At 35.4% G+C, this 22,477-nt stretch overlaps 3 protein-coding genes and 1 long non-coding RNA gene across 7 annotated transcripts; 1 reads left to right on the forward strand and 3 right to left on the reverse strand.

The window, feature by feature from the left end:
* Nucleotides 1–855: 855 nt before the first annotated feature.
* Nucleotides 856–6,979, reverse strand: LOC18032934 (probable acylpyruvase FAHD1, mitochondrial). The gene is made up of 7 exons (XM_006419455.2): nt 6,715–6,979; nt 6,444–6,620; nt 4,959–4,999; nt 2,058–2,121; nt 1,610–1,660; nt 1,387–1,504; nt 856–971 (listed from the first exon to the last, which is right to left on the reverse strand). The coding sequence occupies exons 1-7, from the start codon at nt 6,826–6,828 to the stop codon at nt 856–858; spliced, it is 681 nt and encodes a 226-aa protein (XP_006419518.2). The 5' UTR covers nt 6,829–6,979.
* LOC18032915 (epoxide hydrolase A) lies at nt 4,645–18,217 on the forward strand. 3 transcript variants are annotated; one of them, XM_024178920.1, is made up of 4 exons: nt 4,662–5,262; nt 16,220–16,305; nt 16,691–16,932; nt 17,795–18,211. In XM_024178920.1, the coding sequence occupies exons 1-4, from the start codon at nt 4,863–4,865 to the stop codon at nt 18,039–18,041; spliced, it is 975 nt and encodes a 324-aa protein (XP_024034688.1). In that variant the 5' UTR covers nt 4,662–4,862; the 3' UTR covers nt 18,042–18,211. The 3 variants fall into 3 exon arrangements, with proteins under 3 accessions (XP_024034689.1, XP_024034688.1, XP_006419522.1); XM_024178921.1 differs by lacking the exon at nt 16,220–16,305 and having other exon boundaries at nt 4,645–5,333; nt 17,795–18,217; XM_006419459.2 differs by lacking the exon at nt 4,662–5,262 and having other exon boundaries at nt 15,642–16,305.
* On the reverse strand, nt 7,803–8,408 carry LOC112096104. The gene is made up of 3 exons (XR_002904251.1): nt 8,270–8,408; nt 8,031–8,187; nt 7,803–7,954 (listed from the first exon to the last, which is right to left on the reverse strand). It is a non-coding gene; the product is annotated as an uncharacterized LOC112096104 (long non-coding RNA).
* Nucleotides 18,218–19,121: 904 nt separating the features above from the next.
* Nucleotides 19,122–21,735, reverse strand: LOC18032906 (probable acylpyruvase FAHD1, mitochondrial). 2 transcript variants are annotated; one of them, XM_006419461.2, is made up of 7 exons: nt 21,494–21,734; nt 21,234–21,399; nt 21,047–21,099; nt 20,534–20,596; nt 20,068–20,118; nt 19,845–19,962; nt 19,122–19,438 (listed from the first exon to the last, which is right to left on the reverse strand). In XM_006419461.2, the coding sequence occupies exons 1-7, from the start codon at nt 21,605–21,607 to the stop codon at nt 19,323–19,325; spliced, it is 681 nt and encodes a 226-aa protein (XP_006419524.1). In that variant the 5' UTR covers nt 21,608–21,734; the 3' UTR covers nt 19,122–19,322. The 2 variants fall into 2 exon arrangements, with proteins under 2 accessions (XP_006419524.1, XP_006419523.1); XM_006419460.2 differs by lacking the exon at nt 20,534–20,596 and having other exon boundaries at nt 21,494–21,735.
* Between the last annotated feature and the right edge of the window lie 742 nt (nt 21,736–22,477).

Here is a 22,477-nt window from a genome sequence, read left to right on the forward strand (position 1 = left end):
AATATTTTTAAATATTTGATAAAAATTAATTAAATATTTAGATTGTTTTATGCATTTTTATTTGGTTATTATATTATAACTACGCAATAACTTATTTACAATATATTTAATTTTCTTATTAATTACTGTTTAAATTTATTTTAATTGTGATTACAAAATTTCATGAATCATTGATATTTATATTTAAATGTCAACTTAAATACTCTTTAATATTATCTAAATATAATGTAATATAATCTAATCCGGTATTATACCAAATATAAGACTATATAATATAATTCAACTTAATCTAATCCAACTCAATTTAATACAACCCTAATAATTAATTTAATCTAATTTTACGTGCTAAACCCAACCTAACCCAATCCTCAATCAAAATCTAAAAGTTTTTGAATGGGATCAATCCTGCCAAGTGCCAGCAGGACTTTTCACTATCCCTCTTTAGGCTATTTTATAGGAGATTAAGACTTTGACACGGCAGCGATCTAAGTTAGTCAAGTCACGCCGACAGGCACAACCACACAAGTGTCAAAATAGTATTCATTCTTTATGAAAGTAACAAATTTTCACCCCTCGAGTAATGGTGGATTGGTGGCCTTGCTGAAGAGATGAGCCCTATCCAGTGCAAAAGTTTTATCTGAAACGTAATTCAAATTTTTTTTTTAAATAATGTTTAATAAAGATTACTCTCGGAAAATCCTTCACTCCAGTAAAAGATTCATCTCAAGAATGCGTGCTTGACTGTTTGCATTCACACGGCCATCTTAAAACAGAATGACGCTTCGTCTGACAAAGGATTGAAATCCCTCTCCCCGAAAATTTTGTGTACATTTTGTTTGAGTAGATATCATGAGCTCAAGCACTTCCTGGCCTTCGGCGTTTTTTATTATCAAAGCGTACAACCAGGAGGCCCGCTATACCAGCTGTTGTCTTTTGACCAGCTTTTACAGGGCCAACACCTTGTGGGCTGCCTGCACAAACCGAATCGATGGTACAATAAGTCAAACTTCAGTTATTGATAAAGACTTGCATACATAACTGGGAGCTGATTTGAAGGATTTGAATATGATTATGAAAATTGGAGAGAAGGATATCTTATGAAGTGAACACAGTAAATAACAATAATGACACTAATAACGTAACTTATACACAGTGACAATACACCTTCCTAAGCATAATAAGCTCTAACATATCAGTTATCAGTATTTATACCAACTAAAATTGCGCGTATTCTTCACCAAAGCAAAAATGAAATTTGGTAACAGATTCCACTATCAACTGATATGCCAGTTTATGCCAAGACATAGTAATTTCTTGGAGCACCTAGAAAAATTAACTTACAAAGCGTGTTAGTGTTTTTATTTGAAGGGAAATGAACTGCAATACCCGTTAATATGACATCTCCTTCAAAAAGTGTCATAATTGAACTTATGTGGCTAATTAGATATGGTATCTTAAAAATCATATCCTTAGTGGAGCCTTGCTGTCGAATCTCTCTATCAACCTGCAGTGAAACACATTTAAAGTTAATCCACCCAGGTAGAAACAAATTCGAAGCTTTGACAAAAGCCATAAAGAAACATGAGAGTAAAGAGTAATGATTATGAACCTTTAACCAGAGTTCAAAGTTGTAGGGGTCAGGCACCGCTGACTTTGGTAGCTGCAAATTTATTTTACACTGAGTCAAAAAGGAGTGTAATTAGTAAATACAGAACAAAATTAGCAATAGAAAATAAAATTCTCTTCCTCTCTCCTTTTCCACTACTTGATACAAGTAAGGGTGCACCAAGTGGAGGATAAATGATAAACTCTTGTCTGCTTTGAAAGAAAAACACCAATTCTCTTTTTCAACTTCTACAAACAAGGTACAATTGCCGTTCTCAAGCACAATTATTTCCTTCCCATAGCCTATCCCAAAGCCACATTTGGTGCTGTCAATGGCCAAACAATAAACTGATTCAAAATTAGGCTTTCAATATCGGGCCTGAAAATTGATTACCGCACAACATAATTTCAGCAGAGACAGAAACATCAAAGTACTTCATTCAGTTTCTTACAACAGAGCTAATTGCTGTGAAGGTGTCCTGCCCTTTAGCCACTGTCCACCGAGGACATGCAGACGGAAATATTGGACAAAAAATAAATGACAAGAAAATGCAGCATTATAAATTGGATCAAAAAAGATAACTTAATGTGCTCATACACTTATTGTTTCATAATGAAGCACACAAGTAGTGTCCAATCTTCTGATTATAAGTAGGTGTTATTTCAGAATACAATTGAATAATACTCGATCCTCATGTTCAACAGCATAACACATTACAAATGATTTGCCTCGTTTACTTATTTATTATTGGCTCAAATAAGCTTGACCAGCAAGCATGAAGGAAGTTGAACAACAGCCAGTGAAGTAAGTTGTATCATCATCTGGTGAATCTGTTTTAGCCTGCTGCTGCACACGAGTAATTTGATATGATAACAATTTAAAACTGCAATGCAATATGGAAACAGAAGTTTTAAGGGGCACTAACAGCTTGCATTCGGTAACTTTGTGCTGTTGATGGCTCAGAGTTCCCACGGCTTCTTCTCTCATTCACAAGAAGAAGTGCACATTTTCATGTAAAGAACAGAAGCAGCACTCCCACAAAAAACGTAATAAAGAATTCGATGACAATGCCTGATCCTAGAGCTGCATTTATAGGAAAAGGTTAGTGAGTACAAATCTGTGAAATGGATAGTAATTAAAATGACAACTATCACTTACTATGAACTAACTCTGAACTCATTGGCCTTCTAGTTTACGGTAGCCTCAGCGAATAAAGGTAATGAGATTTTCTCAGTACAATCTGGACGGCAACCATAATGTCCCATATCGTTTAATTTCACTTTTAAAACATCATGTCCTTCACCACTCTAAATGCAAAGAACAGATGGCTGATTCAAGATCATTGATATTTTCTTTGTGGTGTGCTCTGTGATTGTGTTTTCCTCCAAAGTTACACTATAAACTTCAAAGCGAAAAAACTTACTTGATAAAACCTAACCACGCTGGCTTTAATTGTGAAATGTTTTGAGATAGTAACGTATGTTTGAAGAGGTTCCCACTGAAAACTTGTCTTTAGCTTCAGTTCGGTCGAATTAATAAGCTCTGCCGGTATACTGGTTACAAGTAATCCATCATTAACTTCCATGGAAAATGTGACTAAAAAAGCGAGACGTGCCACCTGAATCATAAAGGAGAGTAAGCAGAATCTGCAATGAATTAAATAGAAAAATGCTGTTAAACATACCCGGATAGTTAAAAGCACCTGGTTCCCCAATGGAGAAATCGAACTTGTTTGTTTCTCTATCAAGTATCTGTGACTCATCTGCATCACTCATCAGAACAATATATCCAGGGACTTGAATAAATGGAGAATCATTAACTGGATCCACAAAAACCAAAACCGCCAAATCATTTTTCCCATTCTTGTTCCTGGCAGAGACTAGAATTGCGTCCTCACCATAAAAGTTTTTGTTTTTGAATTAAAAAATGAAAAAAATAAGTCACTAGTAAGGTATGAATAATGTAAAGCTTGAAAAGTCCATAAGAGTAGTAATTCGGGAGGTAATACCCGAGATATTGAATCATATCGAGTGAGTGATAATACTGGCTGTCACTTCCTTTGTGAATGGATAGCCCCCATTCAAAACAATATTTGCGCAGAGTTCAAGAATTTTATAAATTCCACTCTTTTCAGGAGTATAAGTAACATCAAAAGCTCTCGCCTGAACTTTCAGTTTGCCGGAAGATTGGATTCAAGGGGAAATTTTTTTTAAAAAAAGAAGAAGGCATCACTCAAGAAAATCTTATGTATGACTTCTCAAAGAAAATATGTGAATTTGTTTCTATTAATCTTCCATTTCTAAAACGATAGGGCTGAAGTCTGTTATAATTAATTAGTCTTCGATATGATATTATATTATTGTATGTAGTCAAATAATAACAATGTAATATTAGCTTTAGACTGCTTATAAGACTTTTAACTTAGAGGTGTTTCTGTGACATAATTTATTATCACATACATTAATCTGGATCTGCCGAGCCATGTCATGTGGGAATTAAAAAGAGAGAGCAGCACAGCATACAAGAAAATATTCTGAAATGGTGCCCAAATTCAACAACCAATAAACAAGCAAACTTGTATCTTGTAATTTTTATTTTTATTTTTTTGTTCTTTTATCTAAGAAGCCGGTGGTGTCTAATCTACCTTCAAATACTTACTGTATTAACAATTAACTCATTCGTGGTGTACTTTAAAAGTGTGAGATCCTAGAAAACATACTGAATTCAATCAACAGTATCTCCCCTACCATTCATTTGAGAACTTGTTTTATCTAAGAAGCCGGTGGTGTCGAATCCAAATCATACTTGTCTATCTCGGAACAGCTGCCCAAGATGGGCCACACTGCAATGCTTTTCAAAATTTCTCTGAAATACTCGTCAAAAAAAAAAAAAATCTCTGAAATATATAGCTGTATTTTCCGACACTTAATTAAATGAGTTTTAATTCAATTAAATGATGATGTTACAGCTCACGCCCTAAAAAGTAACGTACAATCATAAAAATAAAGACGAGCGAAGATAATTTTAGTGCACATATCTATATGTGATGCAAAACGATTCTCCTCGAACTCATCCTATAAAATTATCTTTACCAACAATGCATTCTTGGATAATCCGCTTGGAAAGTCTTCCTTTTCGTTCCTAATTTGTCCTCTCTCTTCTATCCTTTAACTCTATTTAGCAACATAATAACTAGAAATCTGAACATTCAATTCATTCATAGGCAGTGTTTTTACTTTTGAGGGACTGAGTTAACATGGAGGGCATACAACACAGAATTGTTAAGGTGAACGGCATTAACATGCACATTGCAGAGAAAGGTCAAGGTCCTGTGATTCTCTTCCTTCACGGCTTTCCTGAGCTCTGGTACTCTTGGCGCCACCAGATCACCGCCTTGGCTTCCCTTGGCTACAGAGCCGTGGCTCCGGACTTACGTGGGTTCGGTGACACGGATGCGCCGCCTGACGTGACCAGCTACACATGTTTCCACGTGATTGGAGACCTCGTCGGACTCATCGACACCGTGGCTCCCAATGATGAGAAGGTGTTTGTTGTGGGACATGATTGGGGTGCGTTCATGGCATGGTTCTTATGTTTGTTTAGACCTGACAGAGTCAAAGCTTTAGTCAACTTGAGTGTCGTTTTTAATCCTTTTGGTTCTATCAACAACGTGATTGAGGCTCTGAGGGCTTATTATGGTGACAATTACTACATGTGCAGATTTCAGGTAACTCGGATGTCCATTTCTCAAACGATATGGCCGTCTATTAAAATTAATTAATCTTCCGTGTGTAGTACTTAAAATTATGAAGTCATATGATTTAATTATACTGTTAAATTATATGGCTTAATAATTTTTTTAAGCTTTAACAAATTTAGAGTCTAAATTTGTATATTTGGGATAGAAAAAATATCCCCCCTCCACTCATTTTTTACATCTTTTTTAAAAATACACAATTTCTTTATTTTTTGGCTGGAATTCACCTAAAGTTACATTTTGTTTCACTTTTTCACTTCCGTTTAGAATCCGTTAAGAAAACTAATGGAAACTTTAAAAAAATGATCATTTTACCCCTAAAAATGAAAATTATAATTTCACCTTAAAAATTAACAAAAATAATCAAATTAAATCTAATTATTTTCCCCATCAGTCAATAAAGAAATTAATTCCACAACCATCAAATACAGGGTTTTTTTAAAATATGTCTGTAATTACTATGTAGAGCTAAGTTTTGTAAGATAGTATCTAGAAAAAATTAATCACTTATTATAATGTTTACTTCAATCTTATTTATAATTTAATCAAATTAGGACTAAATTTTTTTATAACTATATAGAGATTATTCTTATATAGAGTACTACTATAATGAAACTTTACTATAAAGTAAAATATATGTAAGCCCATCTTTTGGTCTTATTTAATTTGTATTAAAGTTTTAAATTGTATTAAAGTTTTAAATGAAAAGAAGAAACGTGAGGACTATGATAATTATTATGGAAATAAAACAAAAAAGTTGAGCCCAAGTTCAATTTACAATGGAAGAATACGAGAAATAACAAAAAGGTTGTTTTCTACTCTTGTTCACAAATTGTGCATTTACTTCTTGCATTAGAGAATTGGAATTATTAACAAGTTTATTTCACAATATGAGAGCAGAAATCAGAATACTCACCCCAATTTGGGAATGAAAATTCTCAGGGGATGGAAATCAGAATACTCCTCCCACAACCATTATTTCAAAATAAATTTGTGTAAATAAGTTAAAAGAAAAGGAGAAATCAAAATATTTTTTTTATTTTAATCTTTCAAAGAAAATAACAATAATAATATTTTAACAAAAATAAAACCTCCAACATAGTCCATGGCAGTGGTTTCAGGCACATCTCGAGCTTTCTGTCCGATCACGACTGCAAGCTCCACTTCATGATGAAGCGAATCCAGGGGATGAGGTACCTCGATGGTCCCTCCGTTTCCTAAATAAGACGACGTCGGTTTGAGAAACAAAACCGGCTCCTGATCATTATTTGCCGTTTCAATTAGTGATCGAATTTTTTTAAATAATAACAATAATTTCAAATCCAATAATAATAATAATAACAATAGCAACCTTGGGCACGGCGTTGCCGAGCTCTTTGGCGTGAGCCGCATAGTTACGGCCAACGGCCACGATCTTGGTGCCTGCTTGAATGAGCTTTTGTACGGCTGATGATGCAGTCGCCATCGCTTAAGCGATTCTGATTCTGATTGACCCAAAATTCGTTCTGTGCTAGCCACCCAGCAATATCATCAGTTCGAGGGCTAGCGGAGTCAAACGTCCCCGTTAACAAATATGTAAAATGTTTTCATACGAAATGTCGTTTTAAACCTACACCGATGTGTCGTCGGGTCGCTACCGCTTTTATAACTTCTCAATAAAAATATTAATAGGTGTTGCATATACAGATAAAAATCATTTGCCGGGGTGTACTTTGATTATCTATTTCAAGAGTAAATGGATCTTTTTCGATTAATAAGATTTAAGACGCTCGATCAACCTCATTTTGTAATGTTAATTTATTATAATATTTAATAATAACAAAAAATATAATAGACTTAGTTTTTTTAAATCAGATTAACAGGCAACAATAATTTTATTTGAGATAATATATAATCTTAATGATCTAAATGTTATTATTCAAATCCTCCAAATTTCACCCAAAGTAGGATCGACATGTCCAAGGAAATCGACATTTCGTTAAAAAATTGATGACAATCACCAGAAGCTTGGGTTGAGTGACTTATCTTCTTAACGAATTTTTCACATTCACAGCCTCGACCAAAACTGAAAATTTAGTAAATGAAGCAAAATCTGAGATAAAATTATCTGCATTGCATTTAAATTTTCTTTAAAACCAAGGCGAAACGTTAGGCAAAAATGTGCATTTCCTTTCCTAACTATAAGATCTTGTACTGATATGAATGACTTGCCTCGTTCACTTATTTATCATGGGCTCAAATAGTACTACCACTGACGAAAGTTGGAAGCTTGACCAGCAAGCATGAAGGAAGTTGAACAACAGCCAGTGAAGTAAGTTGTATCATCATCTGGTGAATTTGTTTTTTTCCTGCGGCTGCATATCAGTAATTTGATATGATAACAATTTAAAACTGCAATGCAACACGGAAACAGAAGTTTTAAGGGGCACTTACAGTTTGCTTTTGGTAAATTTGTGCTGTTGATCGCTCAGAGTTCCCACGGCTTCTTCTCTCATTCACAAGAAGAAATGCACATTTGCATGTAAAGAACAGAAGCAGCACTCCGAGAAAAAACACCATAAAGAATTCAATGACGACGCCTGCTCCTAGAGCTGTATTCGCAGGAAAAGGTTAGTGAGCAACAAATCTGTGAAATGGATAGTAATTCAAATGACAACAATCACTTACTATGAGCTAACACTGAACTCATTGGCCTTCTTCTGATCAAGTTTACGGTAGCCTCAGCGAATAAAGGTAATGAGATTTTCTCAGTACAATCTGGACGGCAACCATAATGTCCCATATCATTTAATTTCACTTTTAAAACGTCATCTCCTTCACCACTCTATATACAAAGAACAGATGGCTGATTCAAGATCATTGATATCTAATATCTTCCTAATTAACTTCAAAGCACAAAAACTTACTTGATAAAAGAGTTGTTGCATAATACTGTTGCAGTCATTTACTGTGCCTCGAAACCTAACTCCGCTGGCTTTAACTGTGAAATGTTTTGAGATAGTGACATATGTTTGAAGAGGTTCCCACTGAAAACTTGTCTTTAGCTTCAGTTCGGTTGAATTAATAAGCTCCGCTGATAGACTGGTTACAAGTCATCCATCATTAACTTCCATGGAAAATGTGACTAAAAAAGCGAGACGTGCCACCTGAATCATAAAGGAGAATAGTAATCCAGGAGGTAATACACGAGATATTGAATCATATCGAGTGAGTGAATAATACTGGCCGTCACTTCCTTTGTGAATGGATGGCCCCCATTCAAAACAATATTTGCGCAGAGTACAAGAATTTTATAAATTCGACTCTTTTCAGGAGTATAAGTAACATCAAAAGCTCTGGCCTGAACTTTCAGTTTGCCGGAAGACCGAATTCAAGGGTAAAAATTTTTTTGGAAAAAAAAAATCACTCAAGAAAATCTTATGTATGACTTCTCAAAGAAAATATGTGAATATGTTTCTTTCAGTGTTAGTTGCGTCAACAGACGGTGAGGGAGCAATTTCTATCTGGTCAATAATGCCATTAGTTGGTTCTTGTTGGCTGTAAGGTGAATTCAAACACCTTAAGCAGTAAACGACAACGTTTCCAGCTTGTTCAGAGTTTTAAGTAGCTCACGTGAGAAGCACATCCAGTACTTAATCTGAAACGGCAACATGTGACATTGTTTTGGATATACTCAGCTTAAGTGAGATCACGAGGCATTCACGTGATCATTAGCTGAAGCTCGTTAATAACAGACTCACACGTGTCAAGGAACTGTATGATCTGGGTGGTTAAAGCTGTTACAAGACTGGTATATAAGAAGCTGTTTTCTGGATTAAAGGTATCGAGCGTGAAGAGATTGAGGGAACTCTTAGAGAAAGTGTTTTACTTGTTCTTGTTCTTAGAATCTCTGTAACAATACTTCTTGAATCATTCAATAAAGCTGCCTGAGGAATTCACTCGTGGATGTAAGCCTTTAATGGCTGAACCACGTTAAAGCTTGTGCTATGTTCATTGTGATTGTTGTCTTGTTGAGTTTGTTTACTGTGTTTATAATTACTTCATTGTTGTTACAAGTCTAGTTAGGTTAATTGGTTCTCTAACTCTGATTATCACTAGATAAGCATCTTGATTAATCTTGGCTAAGAATCTTGGGAGGATATGGTTCTTCATTGTGTAGAGTTAAGAACCAGATTCAACAATTGGTATCAGAGCTTGGTTCTTAACCAAGATTCAAGTATGGCTGCTCAGGAGGTCGATTTGGAGAAGTTTAATGGCAGAAACGACTTCAACATGTGGAAGGTTAAAATCGAGGCTCTCTTGGTCACTCAAGGTTTTGGTGATGCACTTGAAGCTTCAACCAAGATTTAAAGAAAGGGGGTATTGTCTTCAAAGACCCCATAATAGATGACTGAAATTGACAAGAAGGCAAGAGGTATTATAATCCTTAGTCTTACTAATTCTGTAATCAGAGAAGTTGCCAATGAGACATTTGTTACTGGTTTGATGGAGAAATTGGAAAGCCTGTACATGAAGAAGTCCTTGGCTAACAGGTTGTACATCAAGAAAAAGATGTTCACTCTAAAAATGACAGAAAGCTCATCACTGGAGAAGCACATTGATGAATTCAATCAAGTGTGTGATACACTTGCAACAATTGATGAAGCTTTAGATGATGAGGGAAAAGCTTTGCTACTGGTCAGCTCTCTACCAGAATCTTATAAGAATTTTGTTGAAGCACTCATGTATGGGAGACAAACTTTCTCATTGGATGAGGTTAAGTCAGCTTTAAATACAAGAGAGCTGCAAGAAAAGAGAGAAAATCTTGATCAAGAAACTGGGGAAGGCTTAACCGCAAAGGGTCAGTATTACAAGAAAACATAAAAGAAAAAGAAGCAAGAAAAGCCCAAAGACAAGAACAAGACTCTTAAGTGCTTCCAGTGTCATAAGGAATGTTACTTTAAGAGAGATTGTCCAGAAAGGAAGAACAAACAGAACAAAGAGTCAAGAAGTCAAAATGGTGATGCAACAGTTTTAGAAGAAAAAGGGTATGAATCAGCTGGAGTCCTAATTGCCTCTGATGTTGATCAAGAAGGTAAGTGGGTACTTAATTCAGGGTGCTCTTTTCATATGTGTCATTTTAAACATCATTTCTCTAAGTATCAAGAATATAATAGTGGTAGGGTGATGATGGGGAATAATGCAATCTGTAGAGTTGTAGGGATTAGGGTTATTAAACTGAAATTGCATGATAACTCAATTCTTGAGCTTAAACAAGTAAGACATGTACCTGATTTAAAAAGAAATTTAATCTCACTGGGGATGTTGGATCAGATAGGTTGTGTTGTTAAAGTCCACCAGGGAATAATGAGTGTAGTAAAGGGGTCATTGGTTCTGTTGAAAGGAATAAGGAAGAATGGTCTCTATGTGTTAGAAGGGGCAATTGTGACAGGGCTGGTGTCAGTGTCATCTAGCTCTAATGTTGACAAAACTAGGCTATGACACTTAAGACTTGGACTATGAGTCTGAGAGGCCTTAAAAAGTTGTCAAAACAGGGCCTGTTAGGTAGTGATAAAATTGGTGAGATGGTGTTTTGTGAAGATTATGTCCTAGGAAAATCTACAAGAACCAGTTTCAAGTCATTAGTTCACACTACCAGAAGCATTCTGGATTATATACATTCTGACTTGTGGAGACCTGCACAAGTGGTATCACATGGAGGAGCTAGGTATTTTCTGTCTATAATTGATGATTTTTCAAGAAGAGTCTGGATTTATGTGCTTAAGAGTAAAGAACAGGTGTTTGGAAAATTCAAGAACTCGAAGGTCTTGGTTGAAAAATAGACTGAGAAAACAGTGAAGAAGTTAAAGACTGATAATGGATTGGAGTTTTGCAACCAGGTGTTTGATGAATTTTGTGCAAAAGAAGGTATTGCAAGGCATAAAACTGTAAGAATGACACCTCAGCAGAATGGCTTAGCTGAGAGGATGAATAGGACTCTCATGAATAAGGTGAGGTGCATGATATTTCAAGCCAAGATACCTAAGAATTTGTGGGCTGAAATTCTTAACACAGCTTGCTACCTGGTAAATTTGAGCCCCTCCACTGCCATTGAATTCAAGACACCTTTTGAGCTTTGGTATGGTAAACAAGCCAGCTATGAAGACCTTAAGGTGTTTGGTTCTCTGGCTTATGCTCACATAAGCCAAGGTAAACTAGCACATAGAGCACTGAAATGTGTGTTCATTGGGTATCCAGAGGGTACCAAGGGTTATAAGCTTTGGTGTACTGATCTCTTTCCACCCAGGTGCATAGTTAGCAGAGATGTCAAGTTCAATGAGGAAGCAGCAGTGGAGAGTATTCAAAAAAACAGTGTTAAAGCTGATCAAATTCCTGATGAACATTTTGAGGTGAAGTCACCTGGCAATCTGAATCTAAATAATGATACAGAATCAGCTGGAAGTGCTGATGATACTGGGAGACAGGAGACACTTCAAGAAGCTGGATCAACTCAATCACAAGTAATGGATTATCAGTTGATAAGAGATAGACAGAAGAGACAAAGCAAAGCACCTATGAGGTATGGCTATGCTGATCTGATTGCTTTTGCACTACATTCTACTCATGAGATAAATGTTGAAGAACCACAGAATTTCAAAGAGGCCATTAACTGTCAGTATGCCAATGAATGAAAGAAATTTATGGATGAAGAAATGACCTCACTTTACAAGAATTGTACCTGGGAACTGGTTAAAAGACCTAAGAATAGGAGGATTGTTGGTTGCAAGTGGATATACAGAATCAAAGAGGGAATGACTGCAGCTGAACCAAGGAGGTTTAAGGCTAGGTTAGTTGCAAAGAGGTACACTCAGATGGAGGGTGTTGACTTTAAGGAAGTTTTCTCCCCTGTAGTAAGCCATGCTTCTATAAGAGTGCTGATGGCTATAACAACAACACAGAATCTGGAGCTGGAACAACTTGATGTTAAAATTACTTTTCTGCATGGAAATCTTCAGGAAGAAATTTTCATGAGTCAACCAGAAGGGTATGAGGCTCCTGACAGAAGAGATTATGTATGTCTGCTAAAGAAATCCCTCTATGGCCTGAAGCAATCTCCCAGACAATGGTACCTCAAATTTGATGAGTTTATGACCACTCATGGATTTCAGAGGTGCAATTATGATTGATGTGTTTACTTTAAACAGCCAAGTCATAACAAACATATCTACCTACTGTTATATGTAGATGATATATTGATTGCTTGTGAAGAAAGGTCTGAAATAGATGCTTTGAAGACATTACTTGGTACCACATTTGACATAAAGGATTTAGGAAGTGCTAAAAGGATATTGGGAGTTGATATACGAAGGAACAGAAGTGAAGGGCTGGTATTTCTGTCTCAAGAAAAATACTTAAAGAAAATACTAGAAACTTTTGATATGGAGGATTCTAAACCAGTACAAGGCCCTTTAGCAGCACACTTCAAGCTTTGCAATCTATATTGTCTAAAGTCTGAAGAAGAAAGACTTGAGATGGCCAATATTCCATATGCAAAGGCAGTAGGATGCCTTATGTATGCCATGGTGCTGACTAGGCCTAACATCTCACATGCTGTGAGTGTTGTTAGTAGATACATGGCATCTCCAGGCAAAGAACACTAAAAAGGGGTGAAATGGATACTAAGGTATCTAAAGGGCACTTTGAAGCTTGGTCTGGTATATGGAAAGAACTCTGGAACAGAAAAAAGGTTGTGGGGCTATGTAGATTCTGACTATGCAGGAGATCTGGACATAAGAAGATCACTTACAGGATACTTTTTTATGCTTAATGGTTGTCTCATAAATTGGAAGGCTAATTTACACCAAGTTGTAGCACTTTCTTCAACTGCAGCAGAATTCACAGCTGCCACTGAAGCTGCAAAGGAAGCCATTTGGCTTAAGGGCTTAATCACTGAGCTCGACTTAAAACAAGAGTCTGTACCAATTTTCTTTGACAGCTTCAGTGCACTGCATTTGTGTAAGAACCCAGCTCACCATGAGAAGACAAAACATATTGATATCAAATTTCACTTTATAAGAAATGAAGTCTCTAGGGGAGTTATCAGGATAGTTAAAATACACACTGATGACAATCCTTCTGATATGCTCACAAAGGTAGTTCCTACAATTAAGTTCAAGAAATGTTTGGACTTAGTTGGTATATACAAAACCTTATATGAATCAGTTGGTGAATGTATCAGTTGCACGGTGTTTGATTCAAGGTGGAGTATTGTGTTGACTGTAAGGTGAATTCAAACACCTTAAGCAGTAAACGACAACGTTTCCAGCTTGTTCAGAGTTTTAAGTAGCTCACGTGAGAAGCACAGCCAGTACTTAATTTGAAACGGCAACATGTGAGATCGTTTTGGATATACTCAGCTTAAGTGAGATCACGAGGCATTCACGTGATCATTAGCTAAAGCTCGTTAATAACAGACTCACACGTGTCAAGGAACTGTATGATCTGGGTGGTTAAAGCTGTTACAAGACTGGTATATAAGAAGCTGTTTTCTGGATTAAAGGTATCGAGCGTGAAGAGATTGAGGGAACTCTTAGAGAAAGTGTTTTACTTGTTCTTGTTCTTAGAATCTCTGTAACAATACTTCTTGAATCATTCAATAAAGCTGCTTGAGGAATTCACTCGTGGATGTAAGCTTTTAATGGCTGAACCACGTTAAAGCTTGTGCTATGTTCATTGTGATTGTTTTCTTGCTGAGTTTATTTACTGTGCTTATAAGGGTAAAATCTCATTTAGTCTTTATATTTTGAGGTTAGTACCCGTTCAGTTCCTATATTTTTAAAAATACCTCAAAACATCCCCGACATTAAATTATTAGCACATTTCCTCTTACTTTTTGTTGTTTTTTGCTTAATTTTTACAATTTTTTTTTGGACATTAGTAAAAAGAAAAAAATTAATTATCAATTTAATCTCAAAAAATAAAATAGAAACAAAATTAATATATGTTACTTTGTTGTAACACACTGCTGAGGAATTAATATATTAATTTTTTATTACTAATGTCAAAAAAAAAGGTAATTTAATTATTTTTACAATAAAATTTTTTTTGGACACATGTAAGCTTTCACAAAAATTAATATATATTCTTTTTGTTTTTATTTTATTTTTGGGGTTAAATTGATAATTTAATTTTTTTTCTTTTTATTAATTTTATAAAAAGAAACATTATTGTAAGAGAGTAATATTGTAAAAGTAAGTCAAAAGAAACAAAAAATAACAACAAGGATGTCAATAATTTAAGAGTATGGATGTTTTGAGGTATTTTTAAAAATACAGGGACTAAATAGGTACTAATCTTAAAATATAAGGATAAAACGAGATTTTACGCGTGTTTATAATTACTTCATTGTTGTTACAAGTCTAGTTAGGTTAATTGGTTCTCTGACTCTGATCATCACTAGATAAGCATCTTGATTAATCTTGGCTGAGAATCTTAGAAGGATCTGGTTGTTCATTGTGTAAAATTAAGAACCAGATTCAACAGTTCTATTAATCTTCCATTTCTAAAACGATAGGGCTGAAGTCTGTTATAATTAATTAGTCTTCGATATGATATTATATTATTGTATGTAGTCAAATAATAACAATGTAATATTAGCTTTAGACTGCTTATAAGACTTTTAACTTAGAGATGTTTCTGTGACATAATTTATTATCACATACATTAATCTGGATCTGCCGAGCCATGTCATGTGGGAATTAAAAAGAGAGAGCAGCACAGCATACAAGAAAATATTCTGAAATGGTGCCCAAATTCAACAACCAATAAACAAGCAAACTTGTATCTTGTAATTTTTATTTTTTCTTTTATCAAAGAAGCCGGTGGTGTCTAATCCAAATCATACTTGTCTATCTCAGTACAGCTGCCCGAGATGGGCCACATTGCAATGCTTATCAAAATTTGACTGAAATATAAGGACCTTGCTACGTTACAGATTCTGTATGTAACGCAGCAAACGAGGAGCATCCACGCGTTGCAGGAGAGAAGAAAAGTTGTTGGAACTTCGCTGATACAAAGACTAATTTTCATTGAGCTGTTACATACAGAGTCTGTAACGTAGTTTTGTCTCTTAAATATATAGTTGTATTTTCCGACACGTGATTAAATGAGTTTCAATTCAATTAAATGATGATGTTACAGCTCACGCCCTAAAAAGTAATGTACAATCATTAAATAAAGACAAGGGAAGATAATTTTGGTGCACGTATCTATATGTGGGGTGATGCAAAAGGATCCTCCTAGTCCTCATCCAATAAAATTATATTCTTAGATAATCCGCTTGGAAAGTCTTCCTTTTCGTTCCTAATTTTTCCTCTCTCTTCTATCCTTTAACTCTATTTAGCAACATAATAACTAGAAATCAGAACCTTCAATTCATTCATAGGCAGTGTTTTTACTTTTGAGGGACTGAGTTAACATGGAGGGCATACAACACAGAATTGTTAAGGTGAACGGCATTAACATGCACATTGCAGAGAAAGGTCAAGGTCCTGTGATTCTCTTCCTTCACGGCTTTCCTGAGCTCTGGTACTCTTGGCGCCACCAGATCACCGCCTTGGCTTGCCTTGGCTACAGAGCCGTGGCTCCGGACTTACGTGGGTTCGGTGACACGGATGCGCCGCCTGACGTGACCAGCTACACATGTTTCCACGTGATTGGAGACCTCGTCGGACTCATCGACACCGTGGCTCCCAATGATGAGAAGGTGTTTGTTGTGGGACATGATTGGGGTGCGTTCATGGCATGGTTCTTATGTTTGTTTAGACCTGACAGAGTCAAAGCTTTAGTCAACTTGAGTGTCGTTTTTAATCCTTTTGGTTCTAACACTTCCGAAAGCAACAACAACCCGATTGAGGCTCTGAGGGCTTATTATGGTGACGATTACTACATGTGCAGATTTCAGGTAACCCGGATGGCCATTTCTCAAACGATATGGCCGTCTATTAAAATTAATAAATCATATGATTTAATAATTTTTTCAAGCTTTAATAAATTTAGGAGTCTAAATTTGGATATTTGGGATCTTTTCATATATGAACATTGGTCTCGCTCAAGATATTGAATTTATTAAAATTTAAAAAAATTATTAAAACGTATGAGTGGATAGTATTATGCTATTATATTATTAAATTATATAATTTAATAACTTTTATAGATATTATACTATTAGGCTGTATATTTAAGTAACTTTCTCAAAGTTTAATAAATTCAGGATCAAAGATTAAAATATTTGTATACGTGTGCGTGCGCGCTATATATATGATATTATATTATATTATTGTATGCAGGAGCCTGGAGAGATTGAAGCAGAGTTTGCGCAGATTGGTACTGAGACGGTTATTAAGGAATTCTTGACATTTCGGACTCCGGGTCCGATTATTTTGCCTAAAGGCAAAGGATTTGGGCATCCACCAGATGCTCCAATGGCATTACCCAGTTGGTTGTCTGAGGAAGATGTTAAGTATTTCACCGCCAAATTTGACAAGAAAGGCTTTACCGGAGGAATCAACTATTATAGAAATATTAATCTGTAATGCTCCCTTATTCCTCACTCTCTACGTTTTTTTTTTTTAAAAGGAAGGCTAATATTGCATTAACACAAAAAAGAAAAGAGATACAATCGTTATGATGGGTATGAACCTATCCACACAATAGTTTCACACTTTTCCAAAGCTAATTTAGTTAAAGAATGGGCAATGGTATTACAAGATCTATGGGCATACTGAATATTAACATGATCAAATCCCTTGATTAAGTTCTGAATTTCAGATATTACCCAAAAAATCTCACATCTGCTGCCCTGCATGTTGTTTACAAGATTGACCACCTCTTGAGAATCTGATTCAACCATCAAACTCCTTGCTCCTGCTTGAGCTGCTATCTGAATTCCCCACTCCATTGCTTCGGCCTCCACAAAAGCTACATCACCATTAAACTTAGAGAGCTTAATTGCAGCTGCCAAAACATTTCCAGCTTCATCTCTACATTTGATACATAGCTTTTTAATTTTGTGAACTTTCAATTGTGATATGAAATTATCAGCTATTAAGTAAAATTGTATATTACAACATGCATATTTATTAAAGAAAAATGTTTGGTGTAGAGAAGCACGAGAGAAAGACGAGAGAAATAATGAAAAAAAGTATAGAGAGAGAGTGAGTGGGTAGAGAGAGAGAGAGAGAGAGCAAAATTCTCTGATCTTTCTCTCGTGCTTCTCTCTCTCTAGCACTACCCTTTATTAAATACTATCAACTTTTAATTTTCCTTTCACAGCATCACACTATCAAACGAAACTAACTACTGTGATTTTAATGTCAACCTGAAGCAAAATAGTTTCAAATACATCCTCTATATATATATATATATAGTAAATATCCTTTTCGTCATTGCAGGAGCCAGGAACTTCTTGCACCGTGGGCGGGGAGTCGATTACAAATTCCGACCAAGTTCATTATAGGCGACCTGGACCTGGTTTATCATATGCCAGGGGTGAAAGAATACATACACAAAGGTGGGTTCAAAAGAGATGTGCCATTGTTGGAGGAAGTAGTGATAATGGAAGGAGTTGGGCACTTCATTAATCAAGAAAAGGGTGATGAGATTAGCAAGCACATTTATGACTTCTTCAACAAGTTCTGATTAGTTCTTTGCATCTTCATGCATATTTCCACTTGGGTGTCTTTTTGTTTTAATTGCTGGGATGTTCTTGTGCCGGCCTGTTCTAGTTTTTGATTCATTATAAACCAAGCTATTAGTGGCTTCGACTTGTAATTTCCGTATTGTTGGAACAATCAAATAATTTAGAGTGCCTTTGGTATATAAAGTTATCTAATATATAGATATTGATAAAAGAAATATATATAATTTCACAAACTAGTACATGTATTTATATAGTGCTATATAAAGTCATCATAAAAATTTAATATTTGCATTCTCTTTAATTTTTTTCTCTCACTATAAATTCTATAAATATTGTATAATATATCATTATCCCAAACAACTATTACAAAAAAAAAAATTGTTTCATCATAAATTTTTAATGCAACATAGCATGAATCGTTTAAAATATAGAAATAATTATTACTATGTAGAGTTAAGTTTCGCAAGATAGTATCTAGAAAAATTAATCACTTATTATAATGTTTATTTCATTCTTATATATAATTTAATCAAATTAGGACTAAATTTTTTTATAACTATATGGAGATTATTCTTATATAGAGTACTACTTAATGAAGTTTTACTATAAAGTAAAATATATGTAAGCCCATCTTTTTGGTCTTATTTAATTTTTATTAAAGTTTCAAATGAAAAGAAGAAACGTGAGGACTTTGATCATTATTATGCAAATAAAACAAAAAAGTTGAGCCCAAGTTCAATTTACAATGGAAGAATACGAGAAATAACAAAAAAGTTGTTTTCTACTCTTGTTCACAAATTGTGCATTTACTTCTTGCATTAGAAAATTGAAATTATTAACAAGTTTATTTCACAAAATGAGAGTGGGAATTGAAATCGTAGGACTTACCCCGATTTGGGAATGAAAATTCTCAAAGAATGGAAATTAGGATTGGAAAAAAGTCCAGACTGGGTCGTAGGCTTAAAGCCCCGGCACGCATAGGTTGAGCCTGGATATGGGCCACAAAATTTAAAGTCCGCACAGGTTGCCTTACATAACATTTTTTTTTCATTTTGTTATTTTTGCAAAACAGAAAATGGCTGACCATAAAAATACCAAATACCCTTTATTCTTTTCTCAAATTTTCAATCAACCTCGTAGGGTTATGATGAAATCAATACAGGCTTAATCGTGGGGATGTCAATGGCCAAATCGGGCTAGGGCTATGAGTCAGGGTCACCTCGAAAATTTTGTGTACATTTTGCTTGAAATGCAGTTGCAGTGGAGTGGACATCATAAGTTCAAGCACTTCCTGGCCTTCGGCGTTTTTCAATATCAAAGTTTACATCCAGGAGGCCCGTTATACCAGCTGTTATCTTTTGACCAACTTTTACAGGGCCAACGCCCTGTGGAGTGCCTGCACAAACCGAATCAATGGAACAATGTCAAACTTCAATTATCCATAAAGACTTGCATCCAAAACTGGGAGTGGATTTGAATATGATTATGAAAATTGGCGAGAAGGATATCTTATGAAGTGAACACAGTAAATAACAATAATGACACTAATAATGTAACTTATACACAGTGACAATACACCTTCCTAAGCATAATAAGCTCTACCATATCAGTTATCAGTATTTATACCAAGTAAAATTGCACTAATATTCTTCACCAAAGCAAAAATGAAATTTGGTAACAGATTCCACTATCAACTGATATGCCAGTTTATGCCAAGACATCATAATATCTTGAAGCACCTAGAAATATTAACTTATAAAGTATGTTAGTGTTTTTATTTGAAGGAAAATGAACTGCAATACCTGTTAATATGACATCTCCTTCAAAAAGTGTCATAATTGAACTTATGTGGCTAATTAGATATGGTATCTTAAAAATCATATCCTTAGTGGAGCCTTTCTGTCGAATCTCTCCATCAACCTGCAGTGAAACACATTTAAAGTTAATCCACCCAGTGAAAAACAAATTTGAAGCTTTGACAAAAGCCATAAAGAAATATGAGAGTAAAGTGTAATGATTATGAACCTTTAACCATAGTTCCAAGTTGTGAGGGTCAGGCACTGCTGACTTTGGTAGCTGCAAATATATTTTAAACAAGTCAAAAAGGAGTGTATTTAGTAAACACAGAACAAAATTGGCAATTGAAAATAAAATTCTCTTCCTCTCTTCTTTTCTACTAGCAGATACAAGTAAAGGGTGCACCAAGCGGAGGATAGATTTACCCTTGTCTGCTTTGAAAGAAAAACACCAATTTTCTCTTTCAGCTTCAACAAACAAGGTATAGTTGTCATTTTTAAGCACAATTACTTCCTTTCCATAACCTATCCCAATGCCACATTTAGTGCTGTGAATGGCCAAACAAAGAACTGGTGCAAAGAGTAAACCTAACTATTTAAAATTAAGTTTTCAATATTGAGCCTAAAAATTGAGTACAACACAACATAGTTTCAGCAGAGATAGAAACATCAAAGTACTTCTTTCAGTTTCTTACGACAGAGCTAATTGGTGTGAAGGTGTCCTGCCCTTTAGCCACTGTCCACGGAAGACCTGCAGACTGACATATTGGACAAAATATAAATGACAGGAAAATACAGCATTATAAATTGGATCAAATAAGATAACTTAATGTGCTCATACACTTATTGTTTCATAATGAAGCACACAAGTAGTATCCAATCTTCTGATTATAAGTAGGAATTATTTCAGTATACAATTGAATAATACTCGATTCTCGTGTTAAAAAAGCATAACACATTACATGCATACACCCCAATGGAATAATCCCATCTTCCCTCATAGGCATAAATTCTCTCTAAATCCAAAAGAAAAAAAAATGCCCTATTTAATTGCCACGAAACACAACCGTGAATATAAGACATTGATTTGGAACCTGTCTAATTACATTACAAAAATTCCAATCTGAGTATTCTTCAAATATCTGAAAGATTAAACTTATCCAACCAATAATCTTATTAGCAAAGCCAGACAAATAGAAACCTCATACCTTGGCAGAAGATTGGATTTCCCTCGCAGTCATATCAAGTGCCACTGCATAGCCTGAATCATCCCACAACCATTATTTCAAAATAAATTTGGGTAAATAAGTTAACAGAAAAGGAGAAATCAAAATATTTTTTTATTTTAATCTTTTAAAGAAAATAGCAATAATAATATTTTAACAAAAATAAAACCTCCAACATAGTCCATGGCAGTGGTTTCAGGCACATCTCGAGCTTTCTGTCCGATCACGACTGCAAGCTCCACTTCATGATGAAGCGAATCCAGGGGATGAGGTACCTCGATGGTCCCTCCGTTTCCTAAATAAGACGACGTCGGTTTGAGAAACAAAACCGGCTCCTGATCATTATTTGCCGTTTCAATTAGTGATCGAATTTTTTTAAATAATAAAAATAAATTCAAATCCAATAATAATAATAATAACAATAGCAACCTTGGGCACGGCGTTGCCGAGCTCTTTGGCGTGAGCCGCATAGTTACGGCCAACGGCCACGATCTTGGTGCCTGCTTGAATGAGCTTTTGTACGGCTGATGATGCAGTCGCCATCGCTTAAGCGATTCTGATTCTGATTGACCCAAAATTCGTTCTGTGCTAGCCACCCAGCAATATCATTAGTTCGAGGGCTAGCGGAGTCAAACGTCCCCGTTAACAAATATGTAAAATGTTTTCATACGAAATGTCGTTTTAAACCTACACCGACGTGTCGTCGGGTCGCTACCGCTTTTATAACTTCTCAATAAAAATTAGGGATGGCAATGGGGAGGGGAGGGGAGGGGAGGGGACCAATCTCCCCATATTCATCCCCGATATTTTACATATGTCCCCGTCCCCTCTCCGTCCCCGTCAGAATTGCTTGAGAGAATCCCCATCTCCTCCCCGAATAATAACAGGGGATCCCCGAAGGTCCCCGGTCCCCGAATAACTAATAGTCTAATATATTTTTTTTATTTTCGATTTTAAATTAATCATATTAAAATAAACTCATACCGCTATTGTAAGCTCGTAACCAACTTTGATAGCACATTAAGGCCTCCAATGTGCTTGGATGAAGTTTGTTATGGTATGGGCTCACAACTCTACCACTAGTGTTAAAAGCTGATTCAGAAGCAACTGTTGTAATTGGAATTGCCAAAATATCTCTAGCAATTCGAGCTAATGTAGGATACCTATTAGCATTTGTCTTCCACCAACTCAAAATATTAAAATCTTCCATCCGAGGTATAACTTTCTCATCCAAATATGAATCTAATTCATCTGCAACAACTGCACAATCTCCATTGTTTACATAATCATCAAAACCTATCATCCATTTGGTTGCTTTCTTATAAGAATCCCCTGTAGATCTAGTAGAAGAACTACTACCAGTATAATCAAAGCAATAAACAGTTGGTGAAAACTTCAATTAATACTCTTCAA

This window comes from Citrus clementina, unplaced genomic scaffold (genome assembly GCF_000493195.1).
Source record: "Citrus clementina cultivar Clemenules unplaced genomic scaffold, Citrus_clementina_v1.0 scaffold_9, whole genome shotgun sequence".
Taxonomy (NCBI): Eukaryota; Viridiplantae; Streptophyta; class Magnoliopsida; order Sapindales; family Rutaceae; genus Citrus; species Citrus x clementina.